The following is a 24,516-nucleotide window of genomic DNA, read 5'->3' on the forward strand; positions in this document are numbered from 1 at the left end:
CGGGAAAGGTAACACGGCTACCACGGATTAGCTTCCGGGAGGTTTTCAAAATAAAAGTCCGCTGTCCCCCTCACAGGAAACGGATCGGCTCGGTTAAAGTTGCTATAACTAAGGCCGGTCGAACCGGCTCCGTGAAGAAATCCAGGACTCGCCGGAGACCCGTCCGAAACCATGAAACAGCCTCCCAGCACCGGCTTTTACTTTGAAACCGAACGCTGTGGACTTCCGGTCTAACGGTCCCTAACTGACTGAGGGAGGCCGAAGTTTCGGAGACCAGAATTGGATCAGGACCTGCTGCCTCGGCGGACCGCGGCCCTGGTTATGAATGAGACCCGCCTCGTCCCCCGGTGTGCTGGCCGACCACGGCACCGTCTGACCGGGGGGAACCGCCGGCCGAGCCCCGCTGGAAGCCTCGGTGGGTCCGCTAACACCCGAAGATCGACACGGAGCTGTCGGTCTGAACCGGACTGAACCTGTACTGAACCCGGTTTTAAACCCGGACTGAACCCGGTTTAAACCCGGACTGAACCCGAACTGAACCCGGACTGAACCTGGTCCGAACCTGTACTGAACCCGGTCTGAACCCGGTTTAAACCCGGACTGAACCCGGTCTGAACCCGGTTTAAACCCGGTCTGAACCCGGTCTGAACCCGGACTGAACCCGGTTTAAACCCGGACTGAACCCGGACTGAACCCGGACTGAACCTGGACTGAACCCGGTCTGAACCCGGTTTAAACCCGGACTGAACCCGGTCTGAACCCGGTTTAAACCCGGTCTGAACCCGGTCTGAACCCGGACTGAACCCGGTTTAAACCCGGACTGAACCCGGACTGAACCCGGACTGAACCTGGACTGAACCCGGTCTGAACCCGGTCTAAACCTGGACTGAACCCGGACTGAAGCCGGTCTGAACCTGGTCTGAAGCCGGTTTAAACCCGGACTGAACCCGGACTGAACCCGGTCTGAACCCGGTCTGAACCCGGTTTAAACCCGGACTGAACCCGGACTGAACCCGGACTGAACCTGGACTGAACCCGGTCTGAACCCGGTCTAAACCTGGACTGAACCCGGACTGAAGCCGGTCTGAACCTGGTCTGAAGCCGGTTTAAGCCTGTCGGACACAGCTGAAGGGCGGAGGAGCAGAGTCAGACCGGGTTCAGGTTTTGTTTGCCGTTCTTACTGATTCTGTGTGTAACTGGGCCTTTCTTGACCTTTAAACCATTGAAGGTTTTTAGGAGGACATCTGAACCGTAAAGTCTCTGAGACAGTCCGGATGTTGGACATGTGTGTTGTGTTGTGACTTTATCTTCCATGTCAGGTTCTTCCCTGGAGACCAGAATGTGTCCTGCTCTGACGGACAGACAGAGACTCTCCTAGCTGGAGGAAGACTTCCTGTCCTGACTTCGGTTCCTCCCGCTCCTCGATGACTGGACCCACATCCCCCGGACGGACCGGCACCTCCCCGGCCAAGCTGAGCCGGCACGGCCGGTCGAAGAGCTCCAGCTCACACTGCCTCCTCCGCTGCAGCGCCCAGGACGAGTCCTCCGCCTCTCCGCCTAATAACGGCTCCCGGTCCCCGGGGGAGGAAGAGGAGAAGGATGGGGGGGTTCTGTTCTATGTTAACCGGACCGGCTTTCCCATCGAGAGCGTCACCTGGGAGAGGATGTGGTCCCATGTGGCTGCGGTGCACCCTGAGGGCCAGGAGATGGTGGAGCGGATACGAAATGCTGCGTATCTTCCCAAGGTAAGCTAGCTGTGAGCAGGCTAGCCTCTCGTGAGGGGTCCTTTAAGTTTAACTCCAGAAGTTATTCCCTCTGTGTGTTTATCTGTCCGTTCTCATCCTCCATCTTTGATAGTAACATCTAGAGTCACGTCTCTACACCGGACGCTCCCATTGGCTCCGGTGGGTGACGTCACAGCCAATCAGAGTCTCTGAATCAGTCCTGTATGTTTCTGATTTTATTGTGTTGACAGAATAAAGACAATCAGATATTTGGAGCTGATTTTTCATCATTAATGAGCAGAACTGCTGATCAGATAAAGATAGAAACTTCAGATTAGTTCTAGAACAACCCAAACACGAGAGGAACTTTTCTTTGGAGAAGAAGGAAACATGTTTTCTCAGCTTCAGTCTCAGATTACAGAGACTTTATTGTCTTTATTGAGTCACAGATAGAATCAGCTGATTGTGAATATGTGGAGAGTTGGAGACAGTTTCAAAATAACAGCTTAAAAAGGAAAAAGGTATGAAAACGTGGAAGAGCCCGTGAGGTTGAATCAGTGGGAAGCTATGAAATCCTATTTTTGTCTGAAAACATGAAGGGTGAGCACAACAGGGCGTAGGGTTAGGCACCTTCACGACAGGGCAGTTGGTGTCAATGGACTCAGTGGAGCCTGCAGGGGTTCCCTGACGGCTGAATTATGAAGGAAGCTCTCCGTATTTCTAAGGCAGCACAACCAAACAGGACTCAGGTTTCCTCTCACCTGTAGGGTTGGTGCTCCCTGTGCATTGGAGCAGGTTCCTTCGTTAGTGTGGATTATTTTAATGCATTATTATTATTATTATACTCAACCTCTGATATCAGCTGATCTGAACTGTTCATGGAATCAGTCGTTAATAATATTTTCCTTTTTATTGAGCAGCAGAAAAGACATAAACTGCCACACACACAAATTAGTGTGCTGTCAGTCCAGGTTTTTGAATGTTATTGAATACAGTGAATGTGTTCCAGCTCAGAAAAGGGGATCTGGTTCTGGTTTATCTCTTTTGATTGGCCATGTGGTCATTAATGACCCAGTTGGCTGGCAGAGCCAAGATCCCATGAGGTGGCGTAAGGCGGATGTGTGCACACAAACAAATACCAACAACACACACACAGACTGTGTGGTTCAGCTCATTTATGTACAGATGAGAGTCACTGAGGGAAACATCAGCACAGACAACAAGCACCAAGAACAGAATTCTGTTTTAGTTGGATTCTTTTATTCAGGACGTTCTGAAACATTCACTTCAATTCTGTTTGTGAAGCTGTTTCTACACCCTCTTGTTTAGTAGTTGACAGTCTGAAGCATCCAGTTTATAATTAGTCCTTCAGCTGAAGGGTAAGTTAGATTGGAGGCTCCAGGTCCAGGATCGGATCTGAACTGAACCCCAGACCCAAGATAACAAACAAGACCCAACAAAACACTTATTTTGAAAAATGAACATCATGTTGTATTTCAGACTGAGACCATGAACTCATCAGGAAAACGTTTACTGAGGAGGATAAGGGACATTATAGACTTCAACACAGTGTGACTTCTTTATACAACCAGAGGATTTGTTAGATAGGATGAACATGTGTATACGGTGTCATACATTACGTACTGTTGTGTTGTTGTGTTGTTGTGAAATGTACCACAGCTGTTGTCTGTAACAGTAATCAGTAATAAATGAGAGTAGAGGTGAACACAGCAGGTTGACCTGTGTTGTGTCTCAGCAGTGTAGTTGTGTTATTGTCAGCAGACAACATGTTGCCACTCTGTACCCTCATTAACACAACAGAGGTCTTGGCACAAGGACCATTAATCCCTCTAATACAATCAGGGTACTGGATAATCTCTGGGTACCAACTGGAATAGCTAAAGCCCTCACTGAATATAAAATGGACGTCTGTCTCAGCTCTGCAGGAAAACTCAGTGTGTTCAAAGTGAAGACATTTTCAGCTGTTTTACAGCCAATAATAATCATTTTATTTGAGGCAGTGACTGAAAATGGACATGTCGTCATTATTATTATTATTATTATTATTATTATTATTACTGCCTGGGCTAGTTCAGAGGGGGAAACTGGGAGAGCTGTTCCAGAACTGGGCGTCATGGTGGACGTGATGGGGAGGGACGGAGAAACAAAGGAAAGGACAGGAAAAGAAGGACACAGGGAGGAGACAGAGACAGATTACTTACTGGTCTGAACTGCTTCATTTGTGTTGTGTCTTAATCTGGTGAGGAACATTAAATTTCCTGTTTATGATGTGTACACAGGCTGCAGAGGGAGGAGGTCATGTGACCGGTTGGTCTGACCTCCTGAGTGTGTGATTGGTTCCTGGTGTGTGTATCACTTTCCTGAAGTTGAACATGTGAAAACAAACAGGCTCAAGTGTGACGGATGAAGCAAAGTGATGACAGCTGACACCTGCAGGTTCAGAGGTCACCTTCGCTATGACATCATAACGATCTGCCCGTCTGTGTCTGCAGCATCCTGTTCCCTCCGTCCCCACCTTCAGGACGTCCATGTCCGTCCCAGACTGGCTGGTGGCCATCCAGAACTACATGAAGGCCCTGCAGTATCCTTTACCACCAAGTGTGACCGCACGTGTTGCCACGACAACATAGAGCAGCGATCACTCCCAGTGTTGTGTTGACCTTAATGTGTCTCTCAGATACAACCACACAGGAACTCAGTTCTTTGAGATCAAGAAGAGCCGTCCTCTATGCGGGTGAGTAATCTGTGAATGGAGCTCATATCTCACTGGAGGTCATGTGACCATGTTCCGTTGTTCTCCCTCCTCCTTATTGTCACTTGTTTTATTTACTTTTCCCTTTCACCCCACATCTCCTTCTTCCTTCTCCAGATTAATGGAGACAGCAAGAGAGATGATCAGGGAGTCTCTACCAATCAAATGCCTGGAAGCTGTTATCCTGGGAGTGTATCCTTTGCACACACACACTGGGCCAAGGAGGTATTTTGTTATCTGGTGAAATCAATAAGATGTGCTGCTCTGACGCCCCCCACCCACCACTGCCACCCTTTCTGGCTCTTAGTGAACTGTGTTGCTTGGCAACAAGACTACTTAAAAGTTTAACCCCCCAAATCTCTCTCTGCCACATACACACTTTACTCTTTTGTGTGGAACTGAATCATCATTTGTGCAAAAACTTGCAGGTTAGTTGTAGAACGACAGCTTCAGTTTGTTAGCACCAACACCTCTAAAGGTTTAAAGGCAGTCTGTGAGGTACCAGCTGATCTGTGGACGGGTTGGACTGGATGGTCCACTCTCAGCGTTTTCTCCAGCGGCCGTCGGCCAGCTGCTGACTGTAATTCAGACTGACTCTAGCCCAGAGGAAAGGAGATATGGGGCAGGAAGGGAGGAGGAAAAGAGTTGGTGATTGTCTGCTGTCTGGCCTTCAGACAACCTCCGTCTCCTGGCTTGGAGGGACAGTGTCCTCTTTCGTCACGCCCTCCATGCTAAAAACAGCTCTTAGGCCCCAGCGAGAATTGAACTCGCGACCCCTGGTTTACAAGACCAGTGCTCTAACCACTGAGCTATGAGGCCTCACCTGCTCAGCAGGTAAACAGTGGAGTTTTAGATGTCAACAGCAGTGGTGGACACACCCTCCTCCTATACCAGGCATTGCTGATACCAACCTGACCAGTTCAGTCTGGGAACTCTGGGAAATCAGACCTCCTCTGATTCTTCCATTCAAACCTTAAACTCCAGTTAATTCGATTTTAAGACACAATACAATCAGTAATAATCTTTGTATGGTGTGAGCAGCTTAAATCCAGCTGAAGGAACAGGAGATCAACAGAGAGACCAGAGAACGGACGTGGCTCAACAGCTGCTGTTTATTTGACTTCAGTCTGCCCCCCCCCCCAACTCTGAAAAGCTCAAACAAACTCCACTGATTATCTTTTTTCTTATCTTTAGGCTTCCTACTTTGGACTTTAGAGGGGGGAGGAGTTAAGGGGGGGATAGATAGATAGATACAGTTTTGTATTGAAACATCAGTGTGTGAAAATGAAAGGTCTTTTTTTTCTGTTCAAACTGGCTCGGTGGTTTCTATGGCAACTGTCGCTGAGGTGTGGGGGTCACATGACCCCGCAGGAAATATTTAATGAACCGTCTTCATACAACAGGGTGTATGTGTGTGTCACTTTAAGACACTGACTACTGGATCTGAACTCTAGTGGTTTTGGCTTCGTGGTCCAGCCTCTGAGGACAATGCTCCTTCAGGTAGATTCAGTTTTGAAGCAGCTCTAAGCCACTTCTGACTGAGCAGGTTTGGAGCTGGCCACAGGTCCAGGTCCAGGTCTGTATTTTTGAATCAGTCAAGAATGAAGAATAATAATAATATGAGGATGGAATGAGACCAGGTCCAGGTTCTTCCTTGACCCCCATGTTGACCAGCTACCTGACTAACGGCCTCACGTCTCTGGAGCGTTTCCCCATTAGCTTTAAGACGCAGTTTTCAGGCCACTGCTTCCACCATGTCGTTCTGGGCATCTACTGCAACGGGCGCTACGGGTCGCTTGGCATGAGCCGGCGCCAGGACCTGATGGACAAACCACTGACCCACCGCACGCTGGGAGAACTGGTGGCCGAGTTCGAGAGCTCCTACAAGAGATACCAGCACAGTCTGAAGAAGGTAAGGAAGGGGTGGAGGAGGGCAGGAGGTAGAGGAGTGTGGAGCTGGAGGTGAGAATGAAAAAATTAAACAGACCCCCGTCTCTCCCAGGTGAAGATTGGCCTGTATGTGCCTCATGACCCCCACGTCTTCCAGCCAATCGAATGGAAGCATTTGGTGCTGAATGCTGCCAGACTGGGAGCTCAGGAGATGAAGAAGGAGCTGGAGAAACATGGCCGAGACATGAGGATGAAGGTGACCACTGAACACACACTGACTGACTGATCCTTTGGGATTGACAGGAATGATTCAGGGCATAATGAGGGGGGTGAAATGTTATGCCCATGAAGTTAAAGAAGTGTGAGTCTGTGCATCAGATTGTCGTACAGTTGTTCAGTGTGTAGACGGTGCTGCCTGTCAGATTTGTAGGTCAGGGAGTTTGCAGCTGTCTCACAAACACATACATAAATTTGTGTATGTGTGTGTTTCCAGGGTTAAGGGTAGAATTAAGTGTGCTGAGGTTGTGTTTAGTGACATTCTTCAGTCCAACAAATATAGACTTTAAATCCTGTCAGCTACAGTTACACACACACACACACTGACCCACGTCTTTGACAACCACATGATGAACGTGACCAGCTGGGAAACATCAGCCACTTCCTGGCTCCTCCTCCGACCAGGGTTAGGGTTAAGGTAACCCTAACCCTAAGCTTCATGTTCGTGGTGAATGATAATTCCCCGATGGAGTCCGGTTCAGCATCTCCTGTAGAATTCCCCGGCTGATCTGACTGAGCTCTCTTTGATGCACCATTGTTCATTGATGCCAAGAGAAAGAAACACTCTGTTGCTGATTTGTGTATCTGTCTGTGTGTTTTGTGTTAGATCCTGAAATCATCCAGCGCACAGTCACCCATCAAAGAGCGAAGTCGGGGAAAATCTTTATCACCACGGCGACGCCAGAGCAGCCCCAACGCCACATCACACACCGCAGAGACAAATCGTAAGTGTGTGTTTGTGTGTGGCCTTTTCTTGACCAAACCTCCTGATGAGTTCAGCAGGTGAATGTAGCCTCCTCCTCCTCTTATGGCTCCTCAGGCTGAGACTTCAGACTCATTGTTTTGACATCGTGTGTGTGTGAGTGTGTGAGTGTGTGAGTGTGTGAGTGTGTGAGTGTGTGTGAGTGTGTGTGTGAGTGTGTGTGTGAGTGTGAGTGTGAGTGTGAGTGTGAGTGTGAGTGTGAGTGTGAGTGTGTGTGTGAGTGTGTGTGAGTGTGTGTGTGAGTGTGAGTGTGAGTGTGTGTGTGTGCGTGTGTGTGAGTGTGAGTGTGAGTGTGTGTGTGTGAGTGTGAGTGTGTGTGTGAGTGTGTGTGTGAGTGTGTGTGTGAGTGTGAGTGTGTGTGTGTGTGTGTGTGTGAGTGTGAGTGAGTGTGTGTGAGTGTGTGTGTGAGTGTGAGTGTGTGTGTGAGTGTGTGTGTGAGTGTGTGTGTGAGTGTGTGTGTGAGTGTGAGTGTGAGTGTGAGTGTGTGTGTGAGTGTGAGTGTGTGTGTGTGAGTGTGTGTGTGTGAGTGTAGAGCAGATCCAGAGCTGCTCATAGACACTGACACTAATCTCACCCTACACCTGACCCTGAAGAGCTTCCATGTTTGTTACTGACAGCCCAGCACCACTAGGCAGACAACTGTCTGTGTGTGTGTGTTACTGTAATGAGCTACACTTCAATGGAAGATTTCTATTTGTGATTTTTTTTTCCTGTTTTCTTCCAGTGAAATGATCTCAAAGACTAAATTACATCAGATCTAATTCACGTGTGTTTAAGTCTGTATTTGAATGATTCTGTCAGGTTTAAAAACAGGACACACACTCAAAAACAGGATGCTGTGTGTGTGTGCGCGCTCTGGCAACTGTGTGGCAGGATGTAACACAATCTGACTTGGACAGCAGCTGCAGCCGAGCCGTCCTGCAGCGTCAACACAAACATGCTGCACCAGAATTAGTGACGGCCGTGCTGCTGTAGAAATATTTGTCCTTTCTTTACGATGAGGTCAGCAGCTAGCCTGTTTTTATCTCCTACTGGTTGTATAACAGAAACATATTCAATGGGATGAAATGAAGAACAGTGACAGTATTTGCTGGTGATCTCTGAGGTTGGTGGAGTCACACAGAAGGTCTACGTGCTCCAGTCCAGGTCCAGAGACAGTCTGAGGTTTAAACCCAGACTCAGGGTTTGTGATTTATTTGAATCTTCTTCAGTCACTGATGCAGTGATGTGACAGCTGCAGGTTCTCACTCAAATGATGTTCTGGTAGAACGAAACGAAAAGAAGAAGGGAGGAGGAATAAAAAGAGCCGGAACCAGCATGTTGTCTGACATCAGAAAACTACAACACAAAGACCTGATGTCTGTGGAAACGTGTCCAGCTCAGGTCTTAGTCCTGTATCGTATCCTCTTCTGAGGGCGGAGCCTGCTTTGATGTGACATCCTGATGGCTGCTTTTAAGGTTCAGTTTCTGAATCCAGACTGTGAGCTCAGCAGAGAAAAGCCTTTGACCTTTGACCTTCTGTGTTTCAGGCCGGCCTCAGTGGAGAGGAAACCTTCAGAGCTCAGCACTCTCAATGATGGCTACCAGATCCGCATCTGATCGCCCTCCACCAGCAGCCAGCGCTTTGAGGGGCGGAGTCAAAAACAGTTGATACCAAACTAAAGAAAAAAAAGTTTCAGCGACTTTTCTGAACTTCTGACGTTTTTGATTCAGAGATTTTGTTTTTAAATGGAAAGTTCACTGTTCAGTAGCAACAACATCCTCTGAGAGCGACAGACACACCTCAGCCTGACCTCTGACCTCCAACCAGTTTATCTCAGTTAAGGACGGGAGAACATACAGCGTCACATTCAGGGTTGATGCACCTCAGAGCAGATGGAGCTTCAGCAGCAAGAAGTTTGATGGGTCACTGTCTTAAAACCATCAGGACCAGAACCAGGACCTGAGTTCTGGAGTCTGAACCTCTACAGTGAAAAAACTGGGCTGTTTTAAGGTCAGAGGTCAGAGTGTCTCACTGGGACTGCCCACAAATCCAGTTTGAACTGGACTGACCAAAGACACGTACCAGAGATGACCCAGACAGTCCAGATGTCCAACATGTCGTCCTGTTCCTGTCCACAGACTCTTCTGTAGTTTAAAGCCTCCAGAGAAATGTCCTCTACCGCTGACCCCTGACCTGTTCCCGTCACTGAATTAAGGAAATAGATGCTTTGACACCTTCAAAATAAAAGGAGAACTGGATTTTACACCACTTTGTTCCATGAAGCTGGTCCAGGATGTGATTACCCAGAATCCTTTGGGTTTTAAAGGTGCTCTGTGAGTCCACAGCTGCTGCTGTTGATGAACAGATGTGGACACAGTTCTGGACTGATGTCACAGCCATAGTTTGGTCCAATCAGGATCCAGGAGTTTTATTTGGAAGGTGTGTCCTCGCTCAGTTCCGTTACTATGCACACGCTGTGTTGGACAAAGACTCCTGTCTTCCACACGCAGTGATGGCGGCTCGGCCTGCACAGCAACTACTAGTTCAACTCTCCAAGGACCAGCAGGACCTGCTTGGTCTGGCTGAGTCTGACATCACAGCTCCAACTCTGGACCGACCAACCAGCTCCTCCCTGAAGTCATGTGACCCTTCAGCGCCAACACAAAAGCACAGTTCAGCGCAAAAAGACTTGACTGCTCGTTGTGATGTCACAGTGACATCATCAGAGCTCTGTCTGTTTCAGTTTTTCTAGCTGTATGTTTCCTGGTTTATTCATCATCAGTTTGATTCACGGATTGCAAAATTAGATTTTTCAGGAGCAAAAAAAAAAGGCCTTTGTTTCCAAAGTGCTGGACTCAGACTCTTTTAACACTCGTTTGTTGTCTGTCCCAGACAACTCATTCTACCTGTGTGTTCATTCGTTTGTCTTCTGTTGTGTTGATGTTGCGGTTGTGCAACATCAGACGTTGTTTCCTTTGACTCTGACGTTTAGCAGTGAGGATTGAAGGGACAGTCCCCCTCTGTGTGTCTGTTCACACAATTATTGTGACTCCCAGCTGTTTTTACCATCAGCTGTAGCAGCATGTGTTTTAATAAACGATCTGCGCTTTTCATGTTTTGAGGGTAAGTTTAAAATTCTGTAATCTCTGATATAAATCTGTGTCGCTGTTAACTTAATCATCAGTTTGTTTATTACACTTTTATTTGAGACATTCAGGTGAAGGTCCGGGGGTCAAAGGCCAGAACTGTCGACTTTAGACAGAGTAAGAGAAAACTGAACATGAGGACGAGGACGCTGCATTGGAAACCAGGATTAGAATTATGTTATTCATCACACACAGCTGACTTCTGATAAAATAATCTTCTTATGTTCCACCGAGAAAGAGTGTGTGTGTTTGGTCAGCAGGCGTACAGAAGAATTAATCCTTCATCCTCATCGCTGCAGCAGCTCAGATTGGCCAATGGATTATGATGTTATGATGTAATGTGTGCCCCCCCCTCTCCGGTAACTAATCTGTCGGTCGACTTTCAGCCTCTGAAGGTGAAGCTGCAGCTTTTACAAACCGTAAATCGAAAAAAATTATAAGAAAAAAAAAAAATCTGTTCAAGTAAAATGAGTGTAAACTTCAGGTCGTCTGATCGACTGTTAAATCTAATAAAAAGTTCTCTGATGAGTGCTGTTAGCGTCACTGTTAGCCACCGAGGCTAACGAGCCGTGGATCAGTGATGGAGGCGAAAGCGAGCGAGCAGAGGGAGGTGGTCTGACGAGTGATGCTGATTGGGCAGACCGTTGACTTCCTGCAGCTCAGACGGGCCAACCAACGACAACCGGCTCAAAAGCTGGAGGCCACGAGCACCACCACCCGACAGCGAGGAGGAGGAGTCTTTCAGAGGAGGCAGGAGGAAGAAAGAGGAGAAATGAGACAAGTGACAAGAAGAAGCACTATGTGTGTGTGTTTGTTTGTGTGTACCTGGACTGAACAGGATGTAGTCCACCGTCATGGCGGTGCGGGCGTGACAGGTAGTGATCTCAGGTTTCCCATCAGGCAGCAGGAGGTGCTGATAGGACGACTGCAGCTTCACACTGTGCTCGATCCACGCACTACACACACACACACACACACACAGTGTTGGTGCCCACAGCAGCAGAAACATGGCGTCGGGTCACAGACAGGTGTTCACCTGTTCGAGGCCGCAGCAGCAGGTGTGTTAGTCACACTGGAGATGGCTCCTTCCACTGTAAACAACAACAAAAGGTCAACAGATCCACATCCTGCTCACCTCGTCCAATCACAGCACGTCTTCCAGGTCATAGTTCTTCACTCACCTGTCCGACAGGTGGACTGGTCACTCGCTCTTTTCTTGTACTCGCAGCGCTGGTTGATCCCTAAACTGTCCGACCAGATCGGTGGCGTCAGGAAGCGTTGTCCTCTGGGGACGGACTCCTGACCAGAGACCTACACACACACACACACACACACACTCTTAATTAACTGATGGATTATATATCGTACCAATCAGTAATCGTCTTTCAGTTAACGACAGGACACGGCGTGCTCCACCATGCTGATCTGTAGTCCTCTGTAGTCCAGACCGCCCGAGGTCAGGAAATTGTACAATGGGCTCCAGGGGGTGGAGTTAAAATCCCCGCATAGCACAACGGGATTGGTTGACCCATCTGGGATGCGGGACAGCCGGCTGATTTCAGCCAACAGGATGGCGAGCTGAGCCAGCTTGATGTCTCCACGGCGAGGGTTGTAAAGGAGGTGTGTGTTGGCGATGCAGATGAAGGTGGATGGATCCGATTGGCCCAGGGCCCAATTAGGTCGCAGCAGCAACACCAGCCCAACATTATCACGGTCAAGGAGGGCGTCGCCAGGACGGAAAAACTCAACGGGATTGGAGGAGAGCAGAGAGAGGCGGGATGACTTGAAGATGATGGCACATCCGTCTGGTTTACTTCCTGTTCGCTTCTTATACTCACACTGATAACCTGACACACACACACACACACACACACACATTACTGCATAAACAATAGGGGTGTAACGATTTATATTCTTGTGATCCAACTGCATCGATCTGTGCAATCGATCAGGCAAATTGGCATTCCAGACAATATAAATCGATTAAAATCAATTGAAATGGTAAAGAATCAATTGTCATCAATATTTAGAAACTGCACATTGGATTTAAGCACAAAAATTGTATGGATGTGTGTGTGTTTTTAGCACTTCAGACACGTTAAATGTTACTTGATTCAGTCTGCCTGTCTGTGAAGTCATCGTCACGTGCTGACAGCACCGTGAAACTCGACAACAACAACAACAAAACGCAGCATGGTAGAAGAGACAGCGAGAAAGAAATTTCCAAGGCACCTTTTCGATTCTTTGTGTGGAAACATTTTGGCTTTTGCAAAGACGGGAGTGTTCTAAATAAGTCGGTCGCTGTTTGCAGAATATGTTGAAGCCAATTAAAAAAAAACACAGAAACACAACAAATCTTTCCAACCATCTACTAAGGGGCCATGGGATTAAACAAAACACAGACAGTCCAGGCACCTCTCCTGAAGAAATGTTGTGTACTGTTTATATTGAAAATGAGAGCAGAAGGTTAACCTTCTGGTTGCACTTCATTCAAATAAAAGGTGAATGTATTTGCCATTAATTTTTGTTTGCTTGTTTATAATATCCATAATTAATTTCAACCTGATTTCCTTACAAGATACAAAAGGGATCTCTGAAACTTCGCCCACACTGTCCAGCATCCAGATATTTATTTCAGTCACACTGGTTGAATTTTTGACTAAAAAGTTACTGAATTGATTTCAAGTCACTGAGTGGATCGAATATAGGATTGTTCTAAATGAACCAAGATCGTCCTTGAATCGAAATGGACACCCCAAATAAACACGCACACACAGTGTACTGTACCTAGTCTCTGCAGAGCAGGTTTAATCTGGTCTTCGTAGTGGTCTTCCTGGACCTCTTGCAGACACAGGATCTGAGGGTCAGGGTTAGTCCAGCAGTTAGTATGTGGGTTAGGGTTAGGGGTTTCAGGTCTGATCTGGTCCACTCACGTCAGGGTCCAGGTGCTGGATCTCTGCCAGCAGGTTGGGCAGCCTGAAGTCCCAGAGCAGGACGGCCGGGTCGCAGTGTGTGTACAGGCAGTCGTTGTCCTGCAGCAGCTCCTGACTCAGGATGTTGTAGGACATCACCGAGAAGTCGAAGGCTGCGCTGACCACTGGTGGCTGCAGAGCAGCACTGCAGGGGGGGGGGGGTCCCACTGCCTGTGGAGACCTGAGGAAGGTGACGAAGATGAAGAGTTTAGTCCTAAAGAGGGTGAAGAAGTAAAAGAAAATGATTTTTGATCTCCGTCCTCCTGGTCTGTAGATCCTCTGTAAAAGCCTGGACCTACGTTTTCCTGATGTTCCAGGGAGGGGGGGTCTTGCTCCCATCCTTGGGGGATGAGTGGAGCTGTGAGACTGGAGCTCCGTCCATGGACGTCCACTATCCCCTCTGGTATTGGGCCATTCCTCTGGTCCCTTTGCAGTCCTCCTTCCCCCCTCCTCTGCCCCCCTCCCTCTGAACCAGGGATCCGGTCTGGGTTTGAGCCTGATATCTTGACCCAGTGCCACTGTAGACCTGGAGGTCTGGGTCCTGGATGCCGCAGGATGAGAGTCTCTGTGCTGATGTTTGAACCCTTTTTTCTCCCCTTCAGTCCGTCCTCCATCTTTGCCTCTGCTGTTTTGCTGCGTCAGGCTTTTTCCTGCTTCAGTCTCTCTGAGGTGGCAGTTTGGCCGGTGGCGTTTGTCCACACCGGCGTTCAGGTGGCTGTGATCTCTCTTGGAGCCTCGTTTGTCCTCGCTCCTCTTCTCCTCTTCGCTCTTCATCCTTTTCTGGCTGGGGCTGCGGTCTCTGCTGGACCGCTCCATCATCAGGCCAGCGGGGGCAAAGAAAGGACGCACACGCCCGTAGAAGTGACCCTGTTGGAGGTTATGGGGGCGTGACGTCCTCCCTGTTCGGGTGGTGGGGAGGAGTCGCAGAGGCCACCACCATGAGTGGGGAGAGGAGCCAAAGGAGCTCAGTCGGCGAAGGAGCATGAGGCAGCTAGAGGTGGCGACACAAAAGATGAAGGAACAGATTAGTTTTGCATCACAAAAAGACAAATCCACTGAAAACAGCTTCAGGATTGTGCGACAGGAAGCTGCTCGTCTTTTTGTTTCAGGCTCAGACATCCATGGAAAGTCACTCCACGCTGTGAACTTTAGTTTGGGGGAACAGATCCGGATTATCTCCTCCACAGAACGATTTAAGGGACAGTTCGTATTAACGAGTGGCCTCAAAGTTCAACAACAGATTCTATAATATGGAAAACTGTACCACTGAGAAGAGGAGAAATAAAACAGGACCCCTTTATAACGACAGAATGATCAACAGAACTGTGTTTGAAGTTTCTGAAAGTGGCCCGTTCCTAAAAACTGCACTGCTGTCAAACTAGATATGAAACACTTCATTTTAAATGGTACTTCTCTGTGATCGGAGGTCTGGAGGAGCTGACGGTCTGTTGTTGTTGTTTAGATGAACACACTGAGGGGTCTTTGGTGGACGGAGGTTGAAGGAGACTCAGATTTTATTTGTTTGTCTTTAACTTCTGTTTAAAGTCAAAGAGTCGGTGTTTACAAAGGAGCGTGACGTGACCCTGAGCGGCCTCCGTACTCGGACTTACTTGTTGGCGGATCTGGACTCATTTCTGTTTCGGATCCAGAAACCTCCAGAAGTCCAGAAACCTGTTAAAAACCGACATATTGGACCGGGGAACTCGGTCTCATACTTCTGACGTCACTAAGCCCCGGAGAAACCTGTGCTGCCTTCAGGTACCCCGGATAATATCACGCCGGGGAAGACGGAAGTGGTTTCAGGCTAAATGCTAAGTGAAAGCTAAACGTAAACAGTGAACTTCCGGCTGGGAACAATAACGACACAAACTGTTTTATCTAGTCATGTCCATCAAAAGTCTCATCTGACTATATACTAATGACTGGTTACATTCCTACTTTTCCTGTACAGTGAAGGAATCTTGTGGTCTCTTCCGGCTCTGCAGATGGGACTTGTAGTTTCTTTGGTTTTACCCAGAAGCCATTAACATGAGACGGACTACAGCCTCGTCGGTGCGCAGGCAAAACTAGTCCGGCCGGAAACGGAGCTGAAGTTTTGGAAATTAATCTATCGATTTATTGATTTCTGTTTAGATGTCGCGGTTTGTTACGTCACGGCCACCGATCATTATTCATCAACACCGACGGTCCAGCTCAACATCCGTCACTTCCGGGTTTAGTTCTTAAGTTCTGATCCTTCGGGAAGCGGAAAATGACGACTTGATTAAAGGTCAGTGAACTCACGCTGAAGACAAGTTTCCCTGGAAAAACGGTGGCACGTGCGGCTCAGCCGGGAGACATCGTCGGTTCTTCGTGGAGGCGGGAACCAGAGACGATGGAGCCGATGGTGACGTCATACTCTCTCGCCTGTGTAAACCGGAGGTCACGTGATTCCCGTGTGGATGATGATGATGATGATGATGATGATGATGATGATTTTGGTGTTTTGACCCATTTCAGGAATCGAACCTTTTACCTGGTTGCTGGCCGACCCGCTGGTTCCCCTGAGTCGCAGCTGAAGCTCCTGAGCTTCTAACATGTTCAACACTCAGCTGAGCAGATCATGTGACTATCACTGCTACAAAATGAAAGTCAAACAGGAAGTGCAGCACATCAGCGGCGCTGCCTGGCCGCCACCATTGCAGTTCGAGCTCACTGCAGCAGTTTGAAACATCAACATGACCTGCAGGGTCACTGTTTGACCTCCAGCAGTTTGTCCAAATGTAAAATGGCGGCATCGTCTTCAGGAAACAGGAAACGGTCCTGAGGCAGCGGCGCCGTGGTACATTCAGGCCCTCTTCTTTGGGCCAGGTGGGTCTGGCTGTTGGTCAGCAGGAAGCCCGCCGACCGCCCCTGAAAAATTGAACCGTTCCGTATTTCTGAGGGTCAGAAACAGTCTGTAAAACATGACTCCACCCCTTTGAGGGGTAAACAACTGACACAACAACAGCATCAGATTGGACACAAAGTCAGTTCAGAGCTAATGCACCAGAGAGCATCATGGGAAACAGAGGAGTGAATTTAGCTGTTGGCAGTCCATAAAACTGAAGACTGCTGTTTTTTGTCTTCTGGCTCTTTTTCTTTTTTTTCTAAAGACGGAACAGAAAATGGATGAATCTGTCAATAATCTGCATTCATGCTAACAGTTTGTACCGATCAACCAACTTCAGATGGATCAGCTGTTTCCTGTCAAAATGATGCGTTCAGGTGCACCAACTGAGAAGCTGAATGTTGTTGGTAAACGTGGAGGTTTGTGTGACGTAGATGATGACGTCATACTCTGTCAGACCATCTGACGCGCAAATTCACACCAAAATAAACTGAACCAGACCTGAACCAGACCTGAACCAGACCCCTCCTCCTCCTGTTACCTTTATTTGTTTGTTATTTTTTTCTGTTCGGTGTTGAAAATGCACTCGTTTCTTTACAATGACAATAAAGTATTAAAGTGGACCGAAGTGGACTTAAAGATCCAGGATGGATGTTTGGATGCATGTTTCATATCCTAGCGGGATGTCACCCTCTTTCCTTCTTCTGTGGTTGAATCGGGGTGAACGTGACGTTCGTGGAAACGTCTGAGGCCTCAGCCGGTTTATCAGGAAGCTGCTGGTCAGATTTTCTTTCGCTACAAAGGGGCATGACATCCCGTCCAGCCGGTTAGCATGCTAACGTTAGTAGAAGATTTGTTGGTGAGTGAAGGAAGAAAATAAATGAGAGGTTCTGGGTTGGAATGGTTCATGTCACGGGCTGGATCACCTGTGGGATCATGTGACCGTCCAGTTTGATTTCAGTGGATCTGAAGGGACAGGACAGATGCAGGTGCTTTTTGACTGAGTGTACTAAAAACTCCAGTTGTGCTTCGTTTTAATTCCCAGATTCAAACAGACACTTTCATTTCAAAGCTAACAAGACACTTCAGAGCTCTAAGGTGCACTTAGTTTGACTGCAGCCTCAAATGTCGACACTTAAATCTGCCGACAGAACAGACCGGCTACGATGTGTCTCGATGTCTCAATCCAGCTCAGGTCCTCTATGAAACTGGATTTCAGACATGCCAGAGTTCCCGTTGGACTCTCCTCAATGCAAACACCGCGACATCAACGCTCTCATGCATCATCACTCTGTCTGAGCAGCTTGTCTCTGCCACCGACAGATCGGGCTTCTGCAGGTTAAACTGGGTCAGTGAGGTCGGAGGTCAGGAGAAGGGCACCTCCCATCTCTGTGTGTACGCGCTCAGTTCACAGGGGCTGATGACCAACATCCGAGAGGAGTCCATCCCGTCCAGGGCCATCTCCGAGTCCAGACAGAACCGGGACACCAGGTGTTCCAGGTGGGTCCCTGACTTCTGCCACCGCTGCAGGGTGGAAACAAACCGAGATCAGACCGAGTCATGAAAACACAGTCATGTCCACAAAGGTCTTGTTGCTGACCCACTCCTGTCTCTGTAAAGGTGACAGCAAACATCACACCAACAATCAGCCCTGAGTTTGAACTGAGACTCAGACAGACATGAAAACGATCTGGATCAGTCTGACTCGGACTGCAGCTCTGCTGCTTTTCTTTGATTCTTCTGCTTCAGGAAAAGAAGGAAACATTCAGAGTTTTTAGTGAGTCTGAACTGGGCAGACAGAATCAGCTGAGTCTGGATCGGAGGAGACTTTAGAAAAAAGAAAAACAGAGATGAAAATCAGAGCAGATTGAACTTCTTAAATATGTTTGGTCAGCGTGTGATGTCTCCGAGTCACCACTAGGGGGAGGCCTTTCCTCACTTTATAACTGATCATGGAAGTAGGAGGCTGTGTATGTGTGTGAGAGAGATTCATGGCTGGAAAACAAAGCAACTGATATGATCAAACATGAAAAGCAGCTTTTATCCAGAGCTGGAACAGATAAAGGACGAGAGGGAGGAGACGAGGAGCAACACACACTCCAGATATATATTAGTGTGTGTGAGGCAGCAGCCATGTTGTGTTTACGGAGCCTCCGGAGTGTATTGCTGTCATGTCAGCCCACTTTGATCTCCTCAGACCTTCTAACACACACACACACTGACCTATAGTAATGCATTGTGGGTTTTTCAGCCACTCTGTCAAGATGACGCGTTCGTGACACGGCGAAGGGCTGCAGAGGTTTTTAATTGGAAAAAAAGATGGAAGATAATTAAAGTAAATCAATTAGTATTCTGCTCATTACTGAGCTGCAGCACTTCCTTTAGATTTACATGACATTTACATACATTCACTGATGCCTTTCCCAGCATGCACTGGGCCCAGGCTCAGGTGAACATGGACTGACCTGGTGTGTCCTACTTTGGGGCTTTAATGGACGTCATGACGTCACGGAGCCAGAGACTGTCTGGCCAAAAATGAAACCCAAAACTGAAATCTGCTCCTGGTGACGCCTCCTCAGCTGAAATGATCATAAACGTTTGATTGAAGGCTTTTGGAGAAACGGGATGATTCCTGATCCTAGATCTTCATCTGGACTTTCCTCTCACACGAGGAAGGACCAGGAGGCGAGTCCGGAGACGGTTCACCTGGTAGGAGCAGCTAACCATTTGTTTTTGGGACAGTTTATTTTTCTTCAATATTAAAATGGGAAAAAAGACAAACTCAGTTTGTAAAGTGAAAACCTTCAACCTGTCTGCTGACAGGTAGTATTGAAGTCTATGGGAAAATGTGCATCCTCCTCCCTGATGAGTTTATGGTCTCAGTCTGAAATACGACATGATGTTGATTTTTTAAAGGATGCTCCATTTAGGGAGAGGGGTCGGGGCGGGGCTACTGTGATCAACAAGCTGCACCACCCAATCAGGATTTAGTAGCCAAATGACCAACAGACACATTAGAAACCTCTGTCTCTCTCTGTCTCAGTGTCTCTCGACCCGTCAGCTCTGGGCTGTTTCTCCATCGTCGCTCTGCTTCCTGTCCTCTGATACACACACAGATACACTTAACTGGGTTGTGGATCATCACTTAACGTGTGTGTGTTGGTCCAAAGGTTTACTTATATGACAATGATATGCTTCAGTAGACACACAGACACACACTGTGTGTGTTTGATGTTTAAAACAGACCGAGCTGTAAAACACCTTTGTGTGTGTGTGTACTGTGTGTGTTGTGAACACTCTATCACCAAACATATCTCAGATTTTTTCTCCTCTTCCTTCCTTCTCTCCTTGCATCCTCAAATCCTTTACTTCCCTCCCTTCCTCCTGTGCTTCCTTCCTTCCTCTCTCCCCCCTCATTTGTCAGCTGGATGTTTGTCTTGTTTGGTGGCAGCTCATTTTCTTCTTCTGTGGTGTCGTTGCAGGAAGCAGTGACTCCTCAGGTGAGACATCACACACGTACACTGTGTGTGTGTGCCACAGATACACAACATTGTGTCACATGTCGTTGTCCTGTTTAGGCTTCACAGACTGAACAGTTGGTGAGGTGTAATGAGCTAATCTCCCCTGACTCCCCCTCTCCTGCTCCTCTTTTGTCTGCCCCCCCTCCTGCTCTCCAGTGATTTATTGGTTGTCAGGTTGCTCTCCGCTGCAGGGGCCTCTGGGACGCTGTCAAGGTGCCCAGTGGTCAGGTACTGACAAGTGTGTGTGTGTGTGTGTGGTTTTTTTTTTTCACAGTATTTCAAACTGCCTATCCAAAAAAGTGTCAAGCATCTGTCGCTGCAGTGTGTGTGTGTGTGTGTACCTGTTTTCCGTCGGCCATGTTGCAGGGCAGCAGCAGGACCTGGGATGCAGGGAAGGTGGTGGACAGGGACAGACAGTGCTGCTGCTGACGGATCTGCTGGCCATGAGTGTACACCCACTCCTGAGGACAGAGAGGACACGGTCAGCCCATCACTCGTCTCTTATCTGCCCCCCCCAGCTTTTTATTTTATTTATTTAGAGAGCTGACATTTTGGAAAGCTTTGTTTGTAAAGATGAATTTGTACAGGGAGAACAGAAGCAGAGTGACATTTAACATCTGAGGTAAAACAATCAGATGGACAAAACTATGTGGACAACCAAACTGGACCAGTTCAAAGATTTTAACTCTTTTAGAGCCACATGAAGTTTTTTTTTATCTATTTGTTATTTTTAAAAACTCTCCTCATCTCCAGACTGATCTGATTCTGCCTGATCAGTTCAGACTCTCTGGAATCAGAAAACCAGAACTCACTAAAAACACACGCTGAATGTTTCCTTCTTTTCCTGAAGCAGAATAACCAAAGAAAAGTTGAACTCACACAAACGAGTGCTGCTCCTCTGACCAATCAGAGGTCAGGTCAGCTGTCAACCATTCTTGTCCACTGAGGACTGAAGCTTCATTTATCATTAGAAAAAACTAAACAAGATGGCCGACAGACATGTTCCAATCTGAAGGCTCCAAAATGGAGACCACGGCAGAACGGATCCAGCTGATCAATATGATCTATGATCAACAATTAACCTGCTGTTACACAACAATATGGAAATCAGCTCCAACTGAAGCACAGCAACACACACAGCTGCTATAAGGAGGTCAGAGGTCAAACTAACAGTGACCTGACGTATAAATGATCATGACATACATGTTGGGAAAGAAAATAGGAGCTGAGAGAAGAGACACACACACAGACACACAAACACACAGACGTATGTGTAAAGTAGGTCAGTGCTGGCAGGATCCATGTTAAATTTAACCTGCTGTGTGTGTGTTCCTCAGGGGACACACCTAAAGGGTGAATCAAAGTGAATCACATCTTTAACACACACACACACACACACCTTCCTGCTGTCTGATGGTTACGGTGACCCAGATGAGAATGAGAATTAGTTTGTTTTGTAAGTGCAGAATGTGGTTGGACAAATAAAGATGTCTGAACGCCCATCAACAGTCTGTAGGCCATCACTGACTCAGTGAGGTCACACCAAACCAGGCCCCGCCCTCAGCCCCGCCTACATAGACCTACCATCCAATCATTGGTTACTCTGAATTCTGGCAGGTTTTTACTGGATGGGTCAGAGAACAGAAGCAGAAACTTTTAAAGAGATTTTAAAGTTCAAGTTCCTGACAGAGTGCCAAAGACAGAAAAGTCCAAACTTTTCTGTCTTTGGCAGAAAACTGCCTGGACTTCAGAGCTGGACATTGGAAAAAAAAGTTAATTTCTCTTCCGACATCACTTTTACTATCCTCAAATAAAACTGCGTTTCACTCAGCAAGTATTTTCCATTTGTTAGCAAAGAACCGAAAGTTGGTCTGCAGGCTGGAACAGAGGCAGGCCCTCAGGAGACGGGCCCTCAGGAGACGGGCCCTCAGGAGACGGGCCCTCAGGAGATGAGCTCAGACCAAACATGACACAGATGACCGTACTTTGACCTCAGTGAGGGGAAGTCAGTCTGAGTTTATTGTGTTGACAGAATAAAGACAATCAGATATCTGGAGCTGATTTTTCATCTTTAATGAGCAGAACTCCTGATCAGACAAAGACAGAAAGGACCCAAACAGATGAGAGGAACTTTTCTGTGGAGGAGAAGGAAACATTCAGAGTGTGTGTCTAAGCTAATTCTGAACGTGGAAACTTCAACAAAGAGATGAAAGAACAGAAGTCTAAATTTGGCTCTAAAATTATTGAAGTCATCTGGGCCAACTCTGGTTGTTCCTGGTGTCTCCAGGTGAGATGTGTCCCCCCACTCAGAGGTGGACTCACCTGGTTGATGGCAGGGACGCCCTCTGTCCCAATGCAGGGGGCCAGCGTGAGGACGGGCAGGTCCTGACCCTCCACACTCTGAGACTCCAGACAGTTCTGCCTCTGCCTGATCACCCCAGACCGGGAGTCAGAATCATCTGGGACCCTGGACAGGAGACAGGAGACAGGAGAGAGGAGAGAGGAGACAGGAGACAGGAGACAAGAGAGAGGAGAGAGGGGACAGGAGACAAGAGACAGGAGAGAGGAGAGAGGAGAGAGGGGACAGGAGAGAGGGGACAGGAGACAGGAGAGAGGAGAGAGGAGAGAGGGGACAGGAGACAGGAGACAGGAGACAGGAGAGAGGGGACAGGAGACAGGAGACAGGAGAGAGGAGAGAAGGGACAGGAGACAGGAGACAGGAGAGAGGAGAGAGGAGAGAGGGGACAGGAGACAGGAGAGAGGAGAGAGGAGAGAGGGGACAGGAGACAGGAGACAGGAGAGAGGGGACAGGAGACAGGAGACAGGAGAGAGGAGACAGGAGAGAGGAGAGAGGGGACAGGAGACAGGAGACAGGAGAGAGGAGAGAAGGGACAGGAGACAGGAGACAGGAGACAGGAGAGAGGAGAGAGGGGACAGGAGACAGGAGACAGGAGAGAGGAGAGAAGGGACAGGAGACAGGAGACAGGAGACAGGAGACAGGAGACAGGAGAGAGGAGAGAGGAGAGAGGGGACAGGAGACAGGAGAGAGGAGAGAAGGGACAGGAGACAGGAGACAGGAGACAGGAGACAGGCAGAGAGAGGGAGAGAGGGGGGGACAGGAGACAAGAGACAGGAGAGAGGAGAGGGGGACAGGAGACAAGAGAGAGGAGAGAGGGACGGGAGAGAGAGAGGAGAGGGGACAGGAGAGAGGGGACAGGAGACAGGAGACAAGAGAGAGGAGAGAGGGGACAGGAGACAAGAGACAGGAGAGAGGAGAGAGGAGAGAGGGGACAGGAGACAGGAGAGAGGAGAGAGGAGAGAGGGGACAGGAGACAAGAGAGAGGAGAGAGGGGACAGGAGAGAGGAGAGAGGGGACAGGAGAGAGGGGACAGGAGACAGAGAGAGGGAGAGGGGACAGGAGACAAGAGAGAGGAGAGAGGAGAGAGGGGACAGGAGACAAGAGACAGGAGAGAGGAGAGAGGAGAGAGGGGACAGGAGACAGGAGAGAGGAGAGAGGAGAGAGGGGACAGGAGACAGGAGACAGGAGACAGGAGAGAGGGGACAGGAGACAGGAGACAGGAGAGAGGAGACAGGAGAGAGGAGAGCGGGGACAGGAGACAGGAGACAGGAGAGAGGAGAGAGGGGACAGGAGACAGGAGACAGGAGAGAGGAGAGAAGGGACAGGAGACAGGAGACAGGAGAGAGGAGAGAGGAGAGAGGGGACAGGAGACAGGAGACAGGAGACAGGAGAGAGGAGAGAGGGTCAACTAAGACCAACTGGACATGGGGGGACATCCCAACCATCAAACCTGTCCCACCAGGAGGACCCCATCAGGACATGAGCTGGAATCTGACGTGAAGTTTCCTGTTGATTCTTCCTGTTTGTGCAGCTTTAATAACCCGTTAAAGGTCAGCCCCCCCAGAGACACTCTGTTAATTCCATTCTGAGGATTAACACCGTCCTCCACTGGATGAGTGTGTGTTCAACTGTGTGTGTCTGTTCAAGAGAGTGTTTGTGTATCTTCAAGGTCCTGCTATGTTTGTGTATCCGCAGAAGGACGAGTCACACACATGGACACACACACACACTTACTTGAGCTCGGGGTAAACGTTGTCCAAGTACCACTTGAAGGATTTACACTTGAGCTTCTTACGAAGTTCCATTCTGCTTTGGATGCTGATGACACACAAACACACACCGAGTTACACATGCGCACAAAAAACTGGCAGTCACGTGACCTTCGACTGTGAACCTAAATGTCAGCATTTACCTGTCGGACTGATAAACGCTGACATTCAACACCGCCGCCAGCACGGTCTCTGACATCACCACTGTGGGTGTGGTCAGTGTGACATGTAGCCACACCCCACAGTGATGTCACAGGGCTGTTTAGGACACATTCTGATCATCCACCTCAAAGTGACAAACATGGCGGCGGCGATGGAAGATGACTGTGGACCTGAACCCGCCCACAGAGTGTCCTCAACCAGGAAACATCAACAAGCTCAGCACCAGGCCTGTCGGAGCTGTGGGCGGCGGTTTACGGGTCCTGAGCCAGACTAGTAACCAGAGACACCGGCCAAGAGAGAGAGTGTGTG

At 48.4% G+C, this 24,516-nt stretch overlaps 3 protein-coding genes, 1 long non-coding RNA gene and 1 other non-coding gene across 7 annotated transcripts in view; 2 read left to right on the plus strand and 3 right to left on the minus strand.

The window, feature by feature from the left end:
- Nucleotides 1–264: 264 nt before the first annotated feature.
- vash2 (vasohibin 2) lies at nucleotides 265–10,311 on the plus strand. The gene is given in 9 exon segments (XM_029495903.1): nucleotides 265–1,745; nucleotides 4,238–4,326; nucleotides 4,423–4,479; nucleotides 4,615–4,689; nucleotides 6,172–6,409; nucleotides 6,500–6,643; nucleotides 7,271–7,349; nucleotides 7,352–7,388; nucleotides 8,956–10,311. Coding segments are annotated over 9 exon segments (1,110 nt in total). The 5' UTR covers nucleotides 265–1,424; the 3' UTR covers nucleotides 9,026–10,311.
- trnat-ugu (transfer RNA threonine (anticodon UGU)) lies at nucleotides 5,244–5,316 on the minus strand. The gene has a single exon. It is a non-coding gene; the product is annotated as a tRNA-Thr (tRNA).
- Nucleotides 8,161–16,021, minus strand: angel2 (angel homolog 2 (Drosophila)). 3 transcript variants are annotated; one of them, XM_029495901.1, is made up of 9 exons: nucleotides 15,811–16,021; nucleotides 13,827–14,518; nucleotides 13,489–13,741; nucleotides 13,343–13,412; nucleotides 11,972–12,402; nucleotides 11,737–11,866; nucleotides 11,592–11,646; nucleotides 11,381–11,511; nucleotides 8,161–11,293 (listed from the first exon to the last, which is right to left on the minus strand). In XM_029495901.1, the coding sequence occupies exons 2-9, from the start codon at nucleotides 13,907–13,909 to the stop codon at nucleotides 11,130–11,132; spliced, it is 1,317 nt and encodes a 438-aa protein (XP_029351761.1). In that variant the 5' UTR covers nucleotides 13,910–14,518; nucleotides 15,811–16,021; the 3' UTR covers nucleotides 8,161–11,129. The 3 variants fall into 3 exon arrangements, with proteins under 3 accessions (XP_029351761.1, XP_029351760.1, XP_029351762.1); XM_029495900.1 differs by lacking the exon at nucleotides 15,811–16,021 and adding an exon at nucleotides 15,138–15,465; XM_029495902.1 differs by lacking the exon at nucleotides 15,811–16,021 and adding an exon at nucleotides 15,138–15,465 and having other exon boundaries at nucleotides 8,162–11,293; nucleotides 13,489–13,708.
- LOC115037397 (uncharacterized) lies at nucleotides 15,569–17,019 on the plus strand. The gene is made up of 2 exons (XR_003840463.1): nucleotides 15,569–15,913; nucleotides 16,027–17,019. It is a non-coding gene; the product is annotated as an uncharacterized LOC115037397 (long non-coding RNA).
- Nucleotides 17,020–17,413: 394 nt separating this feature from the next.
- Nucleotides 17,414–24,516, minus strand: part of galnt14 (UDP-N-acetyl-alpha-D-galactosamine:polypeptide N-acetylgalactosaminyltransferase 14 (GalNAc-T14)) — a 45,112-nt gene continuing 38,009 nt past the window's right edge. The window contains exons 10-13 of the mRNA XM_029497060.1: nucleotides 24,011–24,094; nucleotides 22,240–22,384; nucleotides 20,259–20,378; nucleotides 17,414–17,920 (exon numbers count right to left, since the gene is read on the minus strand). Of these exons, the coding sequence (XP_029352920.1) occupies nucleotides 17,762–17,920; nucleotides 20,259–20,378; nucleotides 22,240–22,384; nucleotides 24,011–24,094 (508 nt within the window). The 3' untranslated portion in view covers nucleotides 17,414–17,761. The remainder of the gene's footprint in view (nucleotides 17,921–20,258; nucleotides 20,379–22,239; nucleotides 22,385–24,010; nucleotides 24,095–24,516) is intronic.

This window comes from Echeneis naucrates, chromosome 24 (genome assembly GCF_900963305.1).
Source record: "Echeneis naucrates chromosome 24, fEcheNa1.1, whole genome shotgun sequence".
Classification (NCBI taxonomy): domain Eukaryota; kingdom Metazoa; phylum Chordata; class Actinopteri; order Carangiformes; family Echeneidae; genus Echeneis; species Echeneis naucrates.

Bases quoted from the DNA above. Each gene is read 5' to 3' on its own strand.
- angel2 (XM_029495901.1), bottom strand. From the start codon at position 13,909: ATGGACGGAGCTCCAGTCTCACAGCTCCACTCATCCCCCAAGGATGGG. The intron at 11,867-11,971 runs GTGGAGCACGCC...GTGTGTGTGTAG, and splicing joins GAGGACTACAGATCAGCATG to GTCTCTGGTCAGGAGTCCGT. The intron at 11,647-11,736 runs GTGAGTGAAGAA...TGTTGTTTACAG, and splicing joins CCAGTCCACCTGTCGGACAG to TGGAAGGAGCCATCTCCAGT.